This window comes from Hyaena hyaena, unplaced genomic scaffold (assembly GCF_003009895.1).
Source record: "Hyaena hyaena isolate Hyena2069 unplaced genomic scaffold, ASM300989v1 scaffold_218, whole genome shotgun sequence".
NCBI lineage: Eukaryota > Metazoa > Chordata > Mammalia > Carnivora > Hyaenidae > Hyaena > Hyaena hyaena.
The window spans coordinates 2,204,127-2,223,955 of NW_024080851.1; the positions used below are offsets into that span (position 1 = coordinate 2,204,127).

Below are 19,829 nucleotides of genomic sequence, written 5' to 3' on the forward strand. Positions count from 1 at the left end.
AGCTCAGCCACCCCCCTGCAGCGCCCTCATCAGCCTGCCCTTCCTGCCCTCCTCCGAGTCACTCCACATCACGCCTTGAACCTTCCAACCCAGGCAAGGGGCCTGTGGGACCCCGGTTGCTAACAGGGGTAAAAGAGGGTCCTTTGATCATACCCCTTTAATGACCCTGACTTCTTGTGGAAACTTGGTCCTCGGCGGCCTCCCGAGCCAGAGAAAGTCACCTCAAAACAGCCCCCCAGAATGCCACCATCTCCTTGCCTGGGGTTTCAAGGAGTGTGTGTATGAATATGTGCGTTTGCATCGTGTGTGTATGTGTGTGTGCATGTGTATGAAAATAAAAGACAAGATACAGTTGATAGGGCAGTGGGGTGTGAGTCCCAGCCACTCGTTGGCTGTGTGACTTTGGGTAAGTTACTTTACCTCTGTCTCTCCACCGTCCCATGTAGTAAAATGGGGATAATAATAGTGTGTTTCCTGGGACTGTTTGAGAATTTGATGAGAGAGTGCATGTACAATGCTGTGAGCCAATCAGTATCAGCTGTCATCATGATTCTAATGCCACTTTGTCCTGACATGCTGCCAGGAGCGTGTGTGACCTTGGCAGCACAAAGTGTCTGCTTGCAGCTTGGAGAAGGAGGTGCAGGTTTGTTTTTTTTGCTTTACTAATTGTGTGGGACTGCCTCCTTCTCCTTCTGGAGCCCAAAAGGATGTGGACGGCCCAGCGTGTGTGGTAAGACAGAGCACCCCCCACCCTGCCCAGGAGAGGCGGACAGCTGCCCATTAGGAGGTGCCCAGGGAGTGCTAGTCAGCTGGAGGCATGCCAGTGGTCTCTCCTCTTGCCCGGCACTACTAAGGTCAAGGCCAGACCCACCCAACACGCAGGGTCCCCCTGCTCTAAGCCAGGCACTTGCCAGAATATACCTCCGCCTCTAGACGCCTCCTGGGTGCCAGTTAGGTCTAGAAACCTACCCAGAACAGGGACTGGCTGCCAGTCTGCTCATCCACCCACAGCCATGTGCCAAGGCCCTGGCTCCCCTCACCCCAGAACCCCTTCATTTGGCCTTTTATTCAGGAAACACTTTATGTGGCTTCGGGGCAGCCAGAGGCCAGAGTGAGAGAGCAGGATGGCCTGCAGCGTCTGCCTGGGGAGTCCACGGAGCTGTAAGTAGCTCAGATCAGGACAGCTGCCTGACCTACATCAAGAGCTGGGTGCTGGAAACTTCTGTCCTCAGGGCCTGCCCTGGGCAGACCCTGCCTCAGTACCTGCACGAGGGTGTGGGTGCCGGAGCCAGGTGGGTCCTCCACTGGCCCTGAAGCCTGGTTCCAGAGGACAGCCTGGGTGCAGCCCTCGGGGAGCCTGGTTTGCGGGAAATGGGGTCAGCCCAGCTGTTCCTGCACCTCCCTCCTGCTCTCTCCTCCTCCTCTGTTCCAGTGTCACGTTCAAGATGGACCCTCTTCTAGGCCACAGCAAGGGGCAGGCAGGTGGACTAGGCCTGAGAGGGAAGAACGTGTCCCACTTACTGGGCACAGAGCTGTGAACTCTCAGGCCTCCTGACTTACTGCCCTCGTAGCCCTGTTCCACCGACTCCGGGGCCCTCCGACTCAGCTCCTCTGCTGGGACACTCCTGCGACCAGTCTTCGGGAGCAAAGGAGAGGGGCCTGGGGCCACAGAGAGCAGACAGCCGGCAGGCACCCTCATCCCCCACCCCGCATGGTGTCCAAGGCCCCCCTGGGCAGCTCTGCCGGGCTGCGGGAGGGGGCGGGAGTGGGGGGCGCACGACCGTTGCAGTGTGCGCAGCGGTGGAGACGCGACAGGAGGGTTCTGGTAGCATCTCCTCTTGGGGGTGTGAGGAATGAGTCCTGTGGAGGCTGACACACCTGCCCTCGTCCACCCAGGTGCGTTGAGTCCTCTCTTGCCTTTCGGGGTGAGGTGGGCACTCCGGGAAGAGAGGAGGCGGCGTCCATTGTGTGCAGTCCCCTGTGTGTATTCAAGGGGGTCTCCAGCAGGGAACTGAGAAATTGGCTTGGGTGGCTTGTGGTGCCTGTGTGTGCGCGCGCACAGGCTTGGGTGCGGGCCCAGCGTGTGCAGGGCAAGGGCGTGGGTGTGGGAGCGGTGCAGGTGAGGTTAACAGTGCGGGTGTGGGTGCGGGTGCAGGGGAGCGGTGCGGGTGCGTGTGCAGGGCGCGGGAGCGGTGCGGGAGCAGGGCGCGTGCAGGGCGCGTGCAGGGGCGGCGGGTGCGGCGGCGGCGGCGACGGCGGCGGCAGCGGTGACAGCCGCGCCCGCGCTCCCCGCGCGTAGGTGTGCGGCGCGCTCCTGGCGGGGACGGAGCGCGCAGATCTCGCGTGCGCTCGCCGCCCGGCGCAGCCCAGCCCGGCCCCCACCCGGCGCCGCGAGCCGAGGTGTAGCCCGCGCCCGCGCCCGTGTCGCCGCCGTGCCCGCGAGCGGGAGCCGGAGTCGCCGCCGCCCGAGCGCAGCAGAGCGCACGCCGAGCCCGTCTGTCGCCGCCATGGCCACCACGGTGACCTGCACCCGCTTCACCGACGAGTACCAGCTCTACGAGGATATTGGCAAGTAAGAGCCGCGGCGCGTGCGGGCCGGGCGGGGACTCGGGAGGGCACTGCGCGCGGAGGGCCGGGACCTCCCGGACCCCCGGACCCTACGCGCCGCCGGCTCGGGGCGCACTGCGGCCCCGCGCGCCCCCGGCTCCTCCCGGCTTAGGGCCCGAGGCGCTCGGCCCCGCGCGGCCCCGACCCCCGGGCCCCGGGCCAGGCTGCCGGACCTCGGCGCGCGCAGCTCCGCCCGGCCCTGTTCGGCGCGGCCGCCCGACCAGAGGCCGGCGCTCTGGGCGCGGGGCTCGGCGCCGCGGGGGCGGCAGCAGGTGTCCCTGGAGCGCTGAGCAGACGTGACGCATTTGGCGGCGGGAGGTCAGAGAGGAGCGGCGCGCGGGGGCGGCCGCGGGGCCTGGAGCGCGGGGTAGGGGGCGGCCCTGGCCTGAGGGTCGCTCCTGGCGCGGACGCGCTGTCCCCACCCCCACCCGGCGGCCGGGTGCGGGGGCGGCGGGACCTGCTCCGCGTCTGCTCCTCCGCGTGGCTCCATCTGCACGGACGGTGCCCGCTGCGCTCCGGGCCGCGTGGGAACGGCCTCTGCCATGGGGTCCTCGCAGACTCACGGTTCTGGAGGATTTTCCCCAGATTCTTCTGGAAAGAGGAGGCAGGGGAGCCGAGGGCTGAGGTCGGGGAGCTTAGCAGATCCCTGGGGTGAAGATGAGGGGGGTCCTGCAGGGGGGCCTTACGGGCTCCCTGATTTCAGGGTCATAGAAGTAGGTGGAGGGTGGATTTCGGAGAGTTATTGACGCGCGTGCGGGTGTGAGGATGGGTAACGTGGTGAGGGGATTCGAAGGCTCGGTTCAGGTGGGGCCTCGCCCCTGGGGAACAGGTGGCCCCTGGGCTCTGGTCACCAACATGGGTGGTGGGGTGCCCCTGGACTCTCGGTTCTGCAGGGGCTCCTCCTGGCCTGGAGTGAATTAGGGTGGCTGTGCCTGGCCTCCCTCGGTCAGGCTCCCGAACCCCTGAATCCCCAGGCTCCAGGCCCTCACGGCCAGAGCCCCCTCCTCCTCTGTCGTCCTCCCGCCCTCCTGCGTGGGGGGTGGGGGCCGCTGGCGAGGTTTCCTCTTACACATTCAAAGGCAGATCCTTCTCTAAAAAAGGTTCCTGATGGTGCTCGTGTTGGTGAGGGGTGCTGATCTGAGAAGAGTGCCGGCCTGTGCTGTTCTCCCTGCTTCCAGGGACGGATGCGGGTCAGGCCTGAGGGCGGGCAGAGGAAACCTCTGGCCTGGCCCTGAAGGCCCAGAAACTCCTTTCCGTCCACCGGGTGCTGTTTGGGTGTCCGGCCTCTGGGGCTGTGGACCTGGAGAGTGGAGCAGAGGCCGAGGCCCCGGGGGGCAGTGTGCCCACCACGTGCAGTTCTGAGGCCCTGAACACAGGCCTGAGAGAAGCTGGCCCTGGGCAGCCGGCTGGGGGATCTTCAGATGCAGGAGGGTCGTTTTCGCAGGACGAGGGGGGCAGTGGGAGGAATTCATCCTTTCTGGGGGAATTTCTGGTCATTTCTGTGCTTGCCCAGGAGCACAGTGACCCTGAGCCAAGTGCCCCTGGGCCCCCCTCTCCTCAACCAAAGCTGGCTCCGCCTACCCCCCCTGCACTTTCTGTGGGCTTCGGTGGGTCTGGCATTGCAGAGAGTGGCCCACCCAACTCCAGGCCTGCGGTCCCAGCAGCAACGAATCATCCTGGGCGCTGCCACCCACGTCCACGCTGAACAGAGGTCTCTGGGCCACCCTGGGTGGAGGCCAAGAGGGGACCTCACAGCGGAGGCCAGGCTCCTCCCCAGTCAGCAGGAGCAGGAGCAGCTTCGAGAAGGCAGCCACGTGGCTGCCGTGCTGTGCAGCTGGAGGGCTGGAGCCTGAGTGGGTGAAGCACCCCAGCCTTGGGGCAGGGGGGCATGGGCCTGGGAGGGGAAGGGAATGTGCCCCAGGACCATGGGCCGACCCTCTCGGACCAGGAGGGCTTCAGCCTAGTCCAGCATTCCTTCATGGAGCCCTCAGGCCCCGGGCCCCGGGAGGGACCCGAGCGCCTGTCACAGCCCTACTGGGGCATCCTGGGTACGGGAGGCCAAGCAGGTGCGGGGTGAGCTGCAGGGGGGCAGGGGTCCAGACGGCCATGTTGGCCAGTTGTTGACAGTGCCTGCCCAGGGCACAGTTGGTGCTCCTTCCCGGCCTCAGGTGGATGTGTCCAAGTTTATTTAAAGCTGCAGCCCCTGGCACCGGATGACACTGAGCTCTCTGCCTGGGAAGGGCTAGGCCACGGGCCCACAGCTGCCCCGGTGATGCAGCCGTGGCCCCCCTGCCTGCCCTGGCCCCTTCCCTGTCTGCCCTCACCCCCGGCTGCACTCAGGATCCTTCCCTGGGGACCTGGGTAGCGGGGTCTGAGGGCCAAGGCGAGCTGTTTTCTGGGGCTCTGCCCTGTCTTGCCTCGCTGGGCAGGGCAGCCACGCCTGGCCAGGGTTCTCTCCTGAGTCCTGGCCAAAAGCCCCCTTGAGCCGGGGGTGCCCAGGCAGGCACACAGCAGGGTCGCCAAGCCCTTGGCAACAAGGTGTTAGTTTTTTATGTTGCATAGGTTTTAAAAATTGAGAAACATTCCAGGAGTAATAAAAGTGAACAGTCGTATCTCTTCTATGAAGAATTGAAAGCTCGTACATTGCTTGTGTCTGTTCCACCAAGGATTGAAAATATTATGAGTGTATGTTCAGTAACTGAGACTGAGTCCCGCAGATCTTACCGAAAAGCACCGCGATTCTGGGTGACGGCACCAGATCTTCGAAGATCTACCGCGTGAGCTGATGTCTGTGTTAACATAACGGGGGATCGTCCCCTGACACACACGTGGGGAACAGATCGCCACATCCCACACCTGATACGCACTCGAGGTGGTACGTTGATTACGTCTTAGTAAAGCTGGAAATGGGGGGCGCCTGGGTGGCCCGATACAGCTGGAAAACACAGAGGAAGATTTGTTCTCCAGGCGTCATCATGCATTTGGAACTTATGCTTCCAAACGCTCTCGTTTGTTTACACTCAGCTGTAAGTGCCCACAACTAACGCATAGGATTGTTGGTGTGTCTGAACTTTCTGCGACAGTTCTGACACGTGTCTTCGCTCCGCTCCAGCCCATTGCCTCCTGTTGCGCCGATGCGTTGACTGGCCATGGCCGCTGGCGGGAGGCATGCTGTAGCCACCGCCCTCTGCACGGAGGCCTGTGTGGCTCCCGGTGGCCACTCTGTCCAGTCCCACGGTGAGTGTGCTGGTATGAGGGCTTCTGTAGGGTCTGTCTTGGCCACGCTCTCTGCGTCCCCCTGCACGTCCAGCCCCTTGGTATGAGGGCTTCTGTAGGGTCTGTCTTGGCCGCACTCTGCGTCCCCCTGCACGTCCAGCCCCTCCTGGCATGCTGTCACTTGTCACTGGAGGATCTTAGCTGTTCAACAGGCGGTTGGGTAGGAAGAGATGTTTTGCGTTCGGCCTCCAGGATCTGCCACTTTTGGGGGTCACCTCCTTTAAAATGTGGATGATCTCTCCAGAAGAACGTAGCTGCCATGAGGTTTTGGTTTCGGGGCTCTGGCCCCTCTGTGTGACCACCTCCAAAATGCATGGCACTGTTTGGAGTTGAGCGGGAAGTCACCCTCCTGCCCCCTTTTACAGACACAGAACCACGGCTCAGAGGGGATGGGTGGCTCCGCCCAGCAGCGAGGAAGGCCAGGCCTCCAGGCCAGGGCACCCCACTCCTCCCAGCACCCCCAGAACTTTGCTAGGCCCGGAGTCGACCTTGGGGTGTCCTTGACTCCATGCAGTAGAGAGCAGGCCCCGTCCCAGGCTGTGAACCCACCCCCCCACCAATGGGCCTCTGCACACTGTCAACCTGCAAGTGACCTGCCAGCGGGTCGGTGGATAGACAGGAAGTTCAGAGCAAAAGAATGGCAGAGTCTCCTGAGCTCTGAAGCCTGGTGGGCTCTGTGGAGAGGGAGCCACGTGGTTGTTCTCTCATGCCCTCCAGTGAGGGTTTCCAGCCTCAGTGCCTTTGTCCATGATGTCTCCTTCCCTGCTGCCCAGCCCAAACCCCCGGCCCGTCCACACAGGGGCAGCTTCCACCCCACCCCAGTCTGCAGGTGGGCTCCAGGCCTGGCAGTGCTGCTGTGCCTTGAGGGAGGGGTGAGTGAACAGGGCCCAGGGCTGGAGTCTCATCCGTAACGGAGGGTGTTTAGGAAAGAAGTCACACACGTTGAGACTGCTGCAAGACGCACATGAAGGTGACGCTAGTTTAGTTACTATTGAACGGTATTTTTATACCATAACCTACTTTGCTGGGAGCTAAGAATATACCTCGCGCGCGCTACCTGCACTCTGCCTCCTGGTGACAGTCCTAGCGGTTAAGTGGTGCTTCTGACATCAGCGAGCTCCGTGCAAGGAAGAGGTGCAGCCCCCATTCCCCCACCGCAGCCAAGGCCAACGGAGGAGAGATCGGGCCCCGCCAGGGCCGAGGCCGCGCAGGCCCGGATGGGAATCCAGGCTCTGGGCTCCCAAGTCTGCCTTCTGCTTCTTGAGGAAGCTTGTGACCCTGCCCCGTACTTTCCGCCGGCTGACTCACACCCGCTTGTGGTCTACTCTGACTGTCAGCTTTTCGGGACTCTGCCTGTCCTCAGAGGGCTGTTCTTCAGCACAAGCGTTGCCTCTGGCTCCTTCCTGAAAAACCCGTGTTTCCTTTGGTCTCCATCCCCCAGCACCTCATACTCTGCCTTCATTTGGGATCGGCAGGACTTGAAGTTTTATTTTCTTTTTTTATTTTCTCTTTTTTTAAATGTTTTTTATTTATTTCTAGGAGAGAGAGAGAGAGACAGCGTGAGCAGGGGAGGGTCAGAGAGAGAGGGAGTCACAGACTCTGAAACAGGCACCAGGATCTGAGCTGGCAGTCAGCACAGAGCCCAATGCGGGGCTCGAACCCACAAATCGCGAGATCATGACCTAAGCGAAGGTCGGACGCTCAACCGACTAAGCCACCCAGGCACCCCTGAAGTTTTATTTTCTTAATCAAACGAACTGCAAGGGCGATATTATCTTATGAAGAGAAATAAATATATGAGTGTGTGAAGTGACGCTTTTACACCCTGCTTCCCCTGTGCCCAGAGAGCCCGGGCTGTGCATGTGTCTACCTGTGTGTACGCACACATGTGAACAGAATGTGCTGCATGTATGTCTGATGTTAAAAATCACATAGATGTGATTCGCCACTGTGTTTGCCCCTGACAAACTTATGTTGACCCGTGTCAGTGTTTCCCTCCACCTCAGGGCCATCGGTGCTCTGAACACGGAGGGGGGGTTCTCTGACAGGCATGATGGAGGGATGAGAGGGCCCTGTGTTTGAAATCGGGGCTCCCAGGCTTATCGGGGGGACAGTCATTGTGCATGAATCAGAACGAGGGTCCTGTCTTCTTCAAAAAGAACCCAAAGGCAGATTCCCCTCCTCTTTCTACTTGAGGAATCGCCCAAGTGCCTAGGGGAGAGAAATATGTATTTTCTTCTGCCTAAAATGACCCTGTTCCCTGAGAGTCCTTGTGGGTCCTCTGGGATTTAACAGGTGTCCACCGCGACAGTCCAGGCAGCTGGAGTCCTCGGTCACGTCCCGTGGCTCCTTCTGCTCTCCCAGGCCACCTCCCTGCTTCAAGGCAAGAAGTGTGGCCTTTCTGGAGATTTCAGATATATTTTCAAAAAATTGAATTCCCTCTTTCTCTCCCACAAAAATGGAATCTGATTTTTAAAGCATCTTTCACAGCTGCGAGTCACTTTGTTAGTGTCGAAACATAAAAATACATTATGTATCAACTTGGTTTTCCGAAAATTATCATATTGGCATATTACATAGATATGTATATTTTATTCCTATAAAAATCTGAATCTACTTAAAATAAAAACATGTCAGAGTGGCAGTACTTGCTGCCAAACCCCAGGGCCCTCTGCCCCCTACTCTGGAGGGCCTCTGGCCCGGTCAGCGGCTGTAGCTCCTGCTGGACTTGATTCTTTCCTCATGGACATGAGGACCCTGACGTAACTCAGGCTAGGATTTCTTGTGAAGGCAGATACAAGCTTTTGTTGGATGCTGGAACAGATTGGCAATAGCTGGGCAAAGATGGAAGAAAATTTTGTGGGGGAAGCGTAACCAAGCAGTTGTATGGGGGCGTGGATGGCAGAAGGAGATGCCACCATTACTGTCATGCAAGAAGAGCCCCAGGTCCTCTGATGTATTGCCCACCCCGGGGTCCAGCCCATCTGGGAGCCGAGGGGCAGCCCCTGCCTCTGCATCACCCGGGACCATGTGCCAGGACGGAGAGCTGTGACCGGAACGCCATAGGTACCCAGCAGAGCAGCCTCGAAGGCTGCGGCCCCTTCCCGGGGAGACTGGGGGATGGCAGGGGCCGGTGGCCTCAGCGCCGCGCAGACACCGGCTTGTTACCTGGTGAGGTGCAGCTGCGGGGTTGATGCCACAGCTTTGCCGCGTCCTTTCCACATCTTGATAAAGTTCTTCGTGTGGCTCTTGTTCTCATGTGTCAAGGTGCAGCCTGGTCCTCAGTCACTGGTTAGAGCCAGGCCATCTGGCCAGCACTTTCTGGGGAAAGAACACTGGTCTAGTTAGGGGCGTACCTGCTGAAAAGGGGCCAGAACAGTGGTTCCTGCTGGGCTGCACATGGGGGGCTGCATCCTGGCCCAGCTGCCACAGATGTGGGGGTCCGTGCCCCAGCCCAGCTGATGCAGACACGAGAGGAACAAGGTCCCAGTGGCAGTAGGGTGTGCAGCACAGACACAGATCCAAGGCCGGGCCCAGGCCCTCCTCCCTCTCTTGGCTCTGTGACCGTGGGTGTGGAGTTGGCCTTCCGTTCTCTGTACACTCAGCCATGTTACTCCTGATCCTATCTGTCTAGAGCAGCACTGTCTAGAACAAACAATTTGAGCCACAGGTGTAAGTCACGTGCGTAATTAAAAATGTCCCTAAGTACTTAACCAAACAGGGCCACCGAAGTTTAACGATAAACGCATTTAATTCAAGGTGTCCAAAGTGTTACTTCAACACATAATCAATGTAGGCGTTCTTGTGAGGTATTTTATAGTTTTAGAAACATTACGCATTTGAAATCTGTCACATACTTTACCGCACGTCTGGGTTTGGGCCAGTCGCGTCCCGGGTGCCTACGGCTACTTGTAGGCAGCGACAGCCGTAAGAGCAGAGCAGGTCTAGAGCTTCAAGCACATTCCTGTCATTCATTCACTTACTTATTTTGCAGTTCTCCTGGTTTCTTGGCTCTTCCACAGACTCATTCAGTCAGTAAGTCTGCCTGCACACGTGCCTGTCCACCAGGCACTGGCTTGGTGCCGGGGCCTCAATAGTGAACAGAGGGTGCTTGCTCCTGGGGACCTTACATCGGTGGGGAGGTAAGTTACAGACACGCTACCTGACAGGGTGGAAGGTGACCTCTGGGAGTAATTTCAGAGACTCAGGAGTGCCAGTCAGGAAGAGGTTGTGGCTGTGAAAGGGGCGGTCAGGAGGAGAGGAGACTCCTTGCTAAGATCAGGAATGAGGGGTGCCTGAGTGGCTCAGTCAGTTAAGAAACTGCCTCTTGATTTTAGCTCAGGTCATAATCTCACAGTTTGTGAAATCGAGCCCTGTGATGGCCTCTGTGCAGACAGCAAAAGTCTGTTTGGGATTCTCTCTTTCTCTCTTTCTCCCTTTCTCTCTGCCTCTCTCCTCCTTGTGCTGTCTCTCAAAATAAATAGGGGCGCCTGGGTGGCTCAACCAGTTAGGCATCTGATTTCAGCTCAGGTCACGATCTCACAGTTTTTGGATTCAAGCCCCGCATCGGGCTCTGTACTGACAGCGCAGAGCTTGGAGCTGCTTCAGATTCTGTGACTCCTTTTCTCTCTGCACCTCCTCCCTCACTCTTTGTCTCTGTCTCTCTGTCTCTCTCAAAAATAAACATTTTTTAAAACTTAAAAAATAAACATTTTAAAGTAAAAAAGTGAATGAAAGCAGGAATGAAAAAAGGGGACAGCACAACTGACCCTACAGAAATAAGAAGACGCCAAGAAGTCCATGAACAGCCAGGTGACTGGTCAGATAACTCGGGGTGGGCAGATTCTCAGACAGACACAAGCAACTGAGACTGACTAAAGAAGACGTAGAAGGTCTGACTAGGCCCCCTGCAGCAACAGAGACTCATTAATAGATGAGAAATTCTGAAATGTCCCACTGAGACTTTCTCAGTGTCTAAAGAAGAATTAATAGCAGTTCTTTACAAATTCATTCAGGAAACAGAAGGTGGGGGGTAATTCTTCCCAACTCATTCTCTGAAGCCTGTACTACCATGATACCAAAACCAGACAAAGGTCCCTCTACAGTGTGCATGTAGAGGCAACATCCTTGACCAAATACTGGCAAAATGGATCTAGCAGCATAGACAAAGGTTATGCCTTGTGAACAAGGAAAGTTTATTCCTGAAATAATGGAAGGTTGGTTCAACATACAAAGTCTGGTCACAATACACCATATGAATAGAATAAACAAAAAAGTTATATGGTCATCTCAGTAGATGCTGAGAAGTATCCAACAAAATCTAATATCCTTTCCTGGTTAAAACGGTCCACAAGCTAGGAATAGATGGGAACATCCCCAGCCTAATACAGGGCATGTATGAACATCCCACAGCTGTCATATTTAATGGCCAAAGACTGAGTGCTTTGTCCCAGGGACAAGCTCAGGCCAGAAACAAGACAAGGATGTCTGCTTTCCCCACCTTTATTAAACACACTACAGGAGACTTTAGCCAGGAGAGTTAGGCAAGAAAAAGAAAGAAAAGGCACCCATATTGGAAAGGAATAGGTAGATCCATCTCTGTTTGCAGATGACATGATCTTGTGTGTACAGAATTGCCCAAGGAAGTCCCAGGAAAGTCCCTTTGCGTTCTGCAAAGTTGCAAGATACAAGATCAAGATACAAAGCTCCATGATATTTTATGACACTAGCAATGTTTGATCTCAAAGTAAAAATTAGGATTTGGGAAAATTCCCTTCACAATAACATCTAAAAGTATAAAATACTTAGCAATAAATCAGTAAAAGGAGTGCACAAACTTGGACTCTGAAAATCACAAACTACTGTCAGAAGAAATTTGAAAAGATCGTAGTAAATGCAAAGACATCTCATGTTCATGAACTGCAGACTGGCTATTGGTAAGGTGGTGGGACACTGCAGATTGACCGACAGATTCCCTGTGATTCCGGTCCCAGTTCCCGCTGCTTTTATTTACTTATTTATTTATTTACTTAATTGTTTACTATTATTTATTTATTTTGAGGGAGGGGCAGAGAGAGAGAGGGGGAGAGAGAGAATCCCAAGTAGGCTCCACGCTGTCAGTGCAGAACTTGACACGGCAGGGCTCAATCCCATGAACCGTGAGGTCATGACCTGAGCTGAAATCAAGAGTCTGATGCTTAACTGACTGAACCACCCCGGTGCCCTTCAGCTGACTTTAAATAAATCGACAAACTAATCCTCCTAATATTCATAGAAAAATGCAGGGATGACCCAGAAAGAGTCAGAACAATCTTGAATAGGAAGAATGATGTGGGAGGACTCACACTTGCTAATTTCAAAACTAGGGGCACCTGGCTGGGTCCATCGGTGGAGGAGTGGCTCTTGATCTCAGGGATGTGAATTCGAACATCAAGTTGGAGGTAGAGATTACCTTAAAAAAAACCCTAATTATACAGCCATGACGTTCAAGATGGTATGGGTACTGGTGTAAGGACAAACACATGGTCTGTGTAGTAGGACTGACAATCTGGGATAAACTTATGCATCTATGGTCATCAGATGTTGACAAGGGCAACGAGACGTTTCGGTGGGGAAACTGCCCAGCACATGGACAGTTGGGTGTCCGTGTGCAAAAGGATGTAGGCAGAACCCTGCCTAAAACCGAAACACCATCATTTCGGTTGTAGGAGCTAAACCCATAAAATTCTTGGAAGAAAACACAGGAGTAAATCTTTGTGACCCGGGATTTGGCAGTGGTTTCTCAGATGTGACACTAAAAGCACAAGCAATGAAAGAAAAATATGTGATTGTTGTGATGCTTCAGAGGACAAGCATCAGGAAAGGGACAGGGCAGACCACAGAATGGGACACGGTGTTTGCAAATCACACATCCGACAATGCGTTTGTATTTAGGGTAGTCCAAGAGCACACTGTCAAGCAGCCAGAAGACAGACAAGCCAGTCAGAAAGTGGGAGAAGGACCTGAACAGACATTTCTCCGAAGAAATGCATGAAAAGATGGTCATTTGGGAAACACAGGTGAAAACAGGGAGGTACCACCTTGCTCCCGTGGGATGGCTCGGCTCACAGAGGCAGGTAAGAACCCACAACGGCCAGGATGTGGGATCAGGACCCTCGTTTGCGGCCCTGGGGACGCAAAATGGTGCGGCTACTGTGGAAAACAGGTCCCCGAAACGTCCCATTCCCGGAAATGTACCCAAGAGCCAGGAAGGGATAGGTCTGCACGGAATCTTGCTCACAGTCCAGTGTCCCTACGAGCCGAAAAGTGGGAGCAGCCCAGATGTGCCTCAGAATGTGTGAGGGGCACGTGTCATAGCCACACGCTGGGATGTCACTCAGGCGTAAAAACATGAGTTCTAATAACCACTGACACACGGCCCAACCGGGTGGACACTGACAATGTTATGTGCAGTGAAAGAAGGTGGGCTCGCAGCCCATGTGGCACGAGATCTCCTTTGCAGCGTCCAGAGCAGGGGCCTGGGGTGGCGGCGGGAGAGGCCGCTGACAGGCCGCGGTGCGTCTCGGGGGATGGAAGTGTTGTAAGCTTGGGCTGTGGTGACGGACGGATGCCTCTGTGAATATAGTAACAGCCATCGAATTATACACTTTAAGTGGGTGAATTGTTTGGTACATGAATTATATCTCAATAAAGAGGTTTAAAAATAAATAAAGCCTATGTGGAAAGAAGAGAACTCCAGCATCTGGCTCTCAGCACTCGCATTGCTGAGAAGGTTAGCAGTGAGAGCGGCCGAGGCTGGTGGCTCCCGGGCACCATTGCCGCCATGCCAGCCGCAGCGCGCCGCCCCCTCAGTCCTGGGCCCACTCCCTCCTCCCCGGCAGGGGCGCCCGGACAGCAGAGGCAGGCAGGGTGGAGGCCAAGGGGGCAGAGGCTGGAGCTCAAGACCCGCCTCCTACTCTCCAAGCTTCCGAAACGACACCCAGCTGGCGCTGGTCCACAGCCGACCATGGCAGCGTGACGGGGGACAAAGCCCACGCGCCCGATTCTGGAAGGCTCCCCCGGAAGCAGGGAGGCTGACAGGTATGGGTGGTGAAGGCGGACAGGCTGTCAGCAGGGTTGGCGGTGGCGGGAGGGCTGGAGCCCAGCCCCCAGGTTCTGTTTTTCCTGAACATCTGGCCGCCTGGGGTCAGTCCTTAGCCAGTTCTCTCCCTTGTCTCTCCCTTTTTTCCCCTCCTGCTTCTTCCCTCCCTCCCCTCTCCCTCTGCCCGCCTGCAAGTGCCTCCCAGATGGGTGTGACCCCTGCCCACCAGGGGCCCCCAGCCCTTCAGGAGCAGGGCCTTGGCTGGGGTGCCCTGACCTGGAATGCAGCTGCCCCGTGCCACACAGGGTGAGGGTCCTCCGGCCCCATCTGGACCCCACGTAAGGGAGAGTACTTATATCTGTGACACTTTGATTTCAGGGTTTTGCTTCTAGGGGCTTCCATGAACTCTGCCCCACCCCCACCCCCCACTGCACTGCATCCCGGGACTCTGCTGGCCTCTGTGCCCCGTGGCCTTTGTCCCACCCAGGACTCCCAGCCAGGGCCTTCGTGCTGAGGCCAGGCAGGAGGTGGGCCTTGGGGACCCCACTGTCCCCCTCCTTCCCTGGAGGGTCTGCGTGGGGCCCTGGCAGCAGCATTGATACTTGCTGGGTGCAGAACTTGGGCGATGCCTGCCAGCCCCTTTCTGCAGGAGACCGTCAGGGGTCCTGAGCCCAGAGCAGGGACAGGGCCAGGCCCAGACTGCACAGTGAGGGGGGTGTGGGGCTCCACAGGCCTCGAATGGGGGACTCTCTGGGTGGGGAGTGTGCATGATGGGGTGTGCTGGCTGCAGAAGGATCATGTCAGATCCCTGGTTGTGGCCACATAGTGTGGGGAGCCAGCTACCTGTCCCAGTCTGGGCCCTCCCCGGGGTCCCCCACGTGCCCTCTGGTGACCCGAGCACTTTCCCCGGGGGCTGGGGGGGGGCAGCTCAAGACCAGGAAGGAGGCCTCTGGGAGCCCCAGTGCAGCGTGGATGGAGGAGGGGGGCCTCGCAAAGTTCTGTCCCCAGATGTCTATGCGCAAAGGCACCGTCTGCTTCCTCACCTGAGCTGTGGGGACTCTTCACATCCTGGTATTGCCCAGAGCAGTACCAGCACCAAGTTCTCTCCTTCGTTCTTAACGATTTCTCAGCGATTCGGCCGCATTTCTGCCAGGTACCTGGGGATGTATGTGTGGCACGAGCCCCCACCATCCCCACCTTCAAGCTCCAGGGGCAGTGAGCACACCCACGCTCTGTGCAGCCACCACCACCATCCATCCCTGGGCCTCTTGCATCCACACGGAGGCTCTGTCCCCATTAGACACCAGCCTCCCACACTCCCCCTGCCTGGTGCCCACCATGTCTCTCCGTCTCTGTGGACTGGACCCCGCTCAGAACCCCATGGAAGTGGGACCCTCCAGTGCGTGTCCTTCCGTGTCTGGCTCCTCCCACTCAGCATCAGCTCTCCGGGTCCATCCACATCGGGACAGGCATCAGAGTGTCCTTCCCTCTCAAGGCTGAGATGCTCCACTGTCTGGATGTGCATGTGAGGCGTGCAGGTGATGTGCGTGTGAGGTGTGCATGTAGGATGCGCGTGTGATGTGCGTTTGAGGTGTGTATGATGTACGTGTGATGTATGTGTAAAGTGTGCGTGTAGGACGTGCATGTGATGTGCGTGTGATACGCGTGTAGGGTGTGCGTGTGATGTTCGTGTGAGGTGTGCATGTAGAATGTGCGTGTGAGGTGCGTGTATAAGACATGCGTGTGAGGTGCGCGTGTAGGACGTGCATGTGAGGTGTGCGTGTAGGACATGCGTGTGAGATGCGTGTGTAGGACGTGCACATGACATGCATGTGAGGTGCGCGTGTAGGACATGTGTGTGAGGTGCGTGTATAGGACATGCGTGTGAGGTGCATGTGAGGTGCGCGTGTAGGACGTGCGTGACTGCGTGTGTAAGACGTGCGTGACTGCGTGTGTAAGACGTGCATGTGAAGTGCGCGTGTAGGACGTGCATGTGACATGCGTGTGAAGTGTGTATGATGTGTGTGTGACTCACGTCTGACCCTCCCCTGTAGGATGGACCACACTCAGCTCACCCACTGAAGGACATGGGGTTGGGGGCTGAATTTAGCCCCTTGGCCATGGTGACGGGGGGCACGTTCGTCTCTCGTGCACATGCTTTCTTGTGAGGCATCTCTCAGCACAGGGACTTTGAGATTCAGTCACATCACGTGTATCAGAAATTCGTTGTGTTTTATCGCTCTGCATTGTTCCTCCGTTCATCTGTTGCTGGACATCCGGGCTGGTTCCATCTCCCAGCTGCTGTGAACGTGTCATGCGTTGAACATTTTTAAAAGCCATACACACAGTCTCCTTCTGGCCACAGCTTGGCAGCACTGGGCTGTGTGGCCTTGGACCTCCAGGTAACCTCTCTGGTCTCGGTTCCCCCTCTATAAGCCAGGAGGGTGGGGTCAGAGACTTTCTGAGATCTCTTCTGACCTTTGTGTTGGTTTTGCGGAAGCCCGAATGTCTGCAGGAGCCTGGCTGCAGAGGTCGGCTGTCAGGAGCTCAGGTGCATGTCAGCCAGTCCTCGGAATAAACTTGGGAGGGGGGGAGTGTGGGCAACAAAAGCAAGTCCCTAAAGCCTTCACTGACGTGCACCTTGCAGGAGAGACTGCACCGTAAGTTCCCCGATTCCCTCTGCCCTGTGGCGGTATTCCCGGGGGCCTGTGCGCAGCAGGCCTTGTCCCACAGGGCACCTGAGACTCTGCCTCCTGACCTCCCACGCCTCCTCCGAGCTGCCTCGACACTAGCTGCAGCCTTACCCGGTCTGACCCCATTCTGTCCCTGCCCCTGACTGCCTGCGCTGGGTCCCCGGGGCGGCCATGGCTTTGAAGAGCTGCCTCTGAAGGCCGCTCTGTGGAGCACCGGCCAGAAGAAGGTGCCCAGTGCTGTCCCGTGAGGAGCCACCGCAGTGGCTGTGTGTGGGTCTAATCCTGTTTGTTCCGGGGGGGTTTTGCCTCCATCCTGGTCATGCTAATGGGGCGGCACACAGACATCTTTCCGGGGAGGAGCGGGGACAGGTGTGGCACACGGAGCTGGGCTCAGATGTGGTCAGGGGCAGCCCCGGGGCATGCAGGCAGGAGGTGGGGGCACAGCCGGCGTAGGCGGGGGGCTGGGAGCCTCCTCTCCAAGTACAAGGGCCTGGACCTTACACTGTTGTCCCCAGGCAGGGCAGGCGGCCTCTCACAAGGTGGGAGGGCTGACCCGGGCCCCAGGGCCTGAGCAGCTCCTTGTCTGAACCTTCTGCTCCTGGGAGGACTGAGCGGCTGCCTGGTGAGACCCTTCTTCCTAGGCCAGGCCTGGTGGCCGCTTCTGGGGACAGTGCCTGACACAGAGGTGACACTGCAAAACTGCGTTTGTGGTGAGGCAGGCAGTGCCGGGATCCTCAGGCTGAGGAAGTGACCCCCCCCAGGGCAGGATGGCCACCTGCACCTGCTCCTGCAGGGCCTGGACTGACCCCCGTGGACCCCTGGGCCTGGCGGTCATTGGAGGGCAGAGACAGAGGATGCGCCCTGGCCCGGAAGGGGGGGGTGGCCTGTCAGACACACCCCACTGTGGTTTTCCTTTTGGACCCCACTTCCGGGGGGGAGGGCTTTTAGGGGTTCCCACGCACCCCTGAGAACCCGTTTGGAGAGCATGGGCAGCTCCCAGGGTCCCCCAGGAGAGCACCACCAAGACCCAGGCCAGGTCATGCCTCTGCGGCCACTCTGTTCTGAGAGCTTCCTGAGTGAGGTGCTGTTTACTTCCTTCTCGTGATACGTTCCTGCTTTAAAACATGGAGGTGGCCTGGGGGGCTCACTCGGTTGAGCATCTGACTTCGGCTCAGGTCATGATCTTGTAGTCTGTGAGTTCAAGCCCCGTGTCGGGCTCTGTGCTGACAGCTCAGACCCTGGAGCCTCCTTCTGATTCTCTGTGTCTCCCCTTCTCTCTGCCCCTCCCCTGCTCATGCTCTGTCTCTCTCTCTCAAAAATAAATAAAACATTAAAAAAAATTTTTTTTAACAGATGTGTTTCCAGTTGGCGGTGAAACGGCTTGGTGTTGTCTGTCTGAGCTAAGGGGAGATGCGGGGGCCCATGGGGTGCTGCCGGCTTTGTCCAGGGCACCCGTGTGGCGGGAGCAAGGGTAGGGGTGGGAGTCCTGGTTGGGCCATGGCCCTCTGTCCAAGGCGGCTTCTCACAGCAGGAAACAGGGAGAGCGTCAGGTTCCGGGAAGCTCCGTGGGTGGGTGATTCAGGACAATGGCCCTCTGTCTGCAGCCACGAGGGGTTTGCCTGGCACCTGCTGTGCTTGACTGGGGCACAGCATCGTGGGGGGTACAGCAGCCGGTGTTTGCAGGCTGGTCTCAGGCCCAGCGGTCACTGGTGCTCCCCAAGGACACTGGACTCACCCTTGGGATGCAGGTGGGGTCCCTTGTCCGCAGTGTCCCACCCTGCCTGGTCCTCTCAGAGCCGACGTGGGGAGGGGTGCGGGCACCCTCAGGCCCGGCTGGGCTGTCCTGTGTTGTCCCAGGGTGGCTGGAGTCTGGCGGTCTGGATTCGGGCAGCAAGGAGGAGAGACACAGGCACGGCCCCTGAGGTGTCGAGTTCACTTTAGGGGAACAGAGCTTGCCTTCCGGGCGTGTGATGTACGCTCCCCCAGGTGGGGCCACAGGTACCAAACCACCTGCTGGAGGCAGGTGGCACACAGAGAAGAGAACGGAAGCTCCTTGGGCTTGTGGACGTGGGGACGCCATTTCTCAAAAGCCGGCGTCACCTTCACCAGAGTCCAGCTCAGGCTTTGGGTACATGGACGGTTTTCCTGGCTGGGCTGCCCGCCAGCCCCTGGCCCCCTGGCTCCGCACTCCTGCTGCGGGTGTAAAGAGGCCATGGCCCCCCTCCAGCCATCCACAGCAGAGTCGGGGTGGTGGCCCTTAGGGTGTGCAGCAGGGGGCCCACGCTGCCTCTGTGGTCTCTGCTCCGGGCTGCCTGGCAAGTACTCCCTGGGGTTAAGAGGGGCTAGTGACAATGCCGTCGTCCATGTGCTGTTCATACGCCTACCATGCTCGGCCAACATGCAGGCGCCAGAGCGACCTCAGCCATCTCATAAAGTTCCAGAGATTCATTCAGCTGTCATGAGCCAGACCTTGAGAGACCCTGGCCAGCTCAGGACCCCTCCTCTGCGTGCTGGGCAAGGGGATGTCCCACTGGGCCCCAGTCCCAGGACTCGACTCCTCTGGGTCTGTCCCTGAGCACATCTGGGTCCACGCCCCTCCCCAATCCTTCTTGAGCAAAGGGCACCTGAGAGGTGAGTGTGCAGGTTGGGTGGGGGACTGCCATGACCTAAGCAAGGCATTCCGTGTCCCTAGCCAGGCCCACCCAGCGTGGGGTCCTCAGAGCCCAGAACTGCAGAAGGCAGTGCCCATGTGAGGGGCTCTGGGGTGCTGCCTGCACCAGGGAGTCTGTGACCCCCAACAGCATCCCACCTCCTCGTGTTGTGGAGGTTCCTGGTCAGGCTGGGGTTTCAAGGCTCCAACGTGAGGCTAATCGGTCAGTGGCATATGATTTTCTGCGTGTGGTTGGGGAATCCCTCTGTCACCCTGTGTCATAAAAATAGTTTTTCTTTTTCTCCTTAAAAAAACAACGGACTGTACTTTTTTAAAATATTTTTTTAATGTTTATTTATTTTGGAGAGAGAGAGAGAGACAGAGAGACAGAGCACGAGCAAGGGAGGGACAGAGAAAGAGAGGGAGACACAGAACATGAAGCAGGTTCCAGGCTCTGAGCTGTCAGCACAGAGCCCGACATGAGGCTTGAACCCACAAACCGTGAGATCGTGACCTGGGTAGA

At 57.6% G+C, this 19,829-nt stretch overlaps 1 protein-coding gene across 4 annotated transcripts in view; it reads left to right on the plus strand.

Moving 5' to 3' along the window:
• Positions 1-2,442: 2,442 nt before the first annotated feature.
• Positions 2,443-19,829, plus strand: part of CAMK2B (calcium/calmodulin dependent protein kinase II beta) — an 80,202-nt gene continuing 62,815 nt past the window's right edge. For all 4 annotated transcript variants that reach the window (XM_039242970.1, XM_039242971.1, XM_039242972.1 and 1 more), the window contains exon 1: positions 2,443-2,572. In XM_039242970.1, coding sequence (XP_039098901.1) covers positions 2,508-2,572 — 65 coding nt within the window. In that variant the 5' untranslated portion in view covers positions 2,443-2,507. The remainder of the gene's footprint in view (positions 2,573-19,829) is intronic.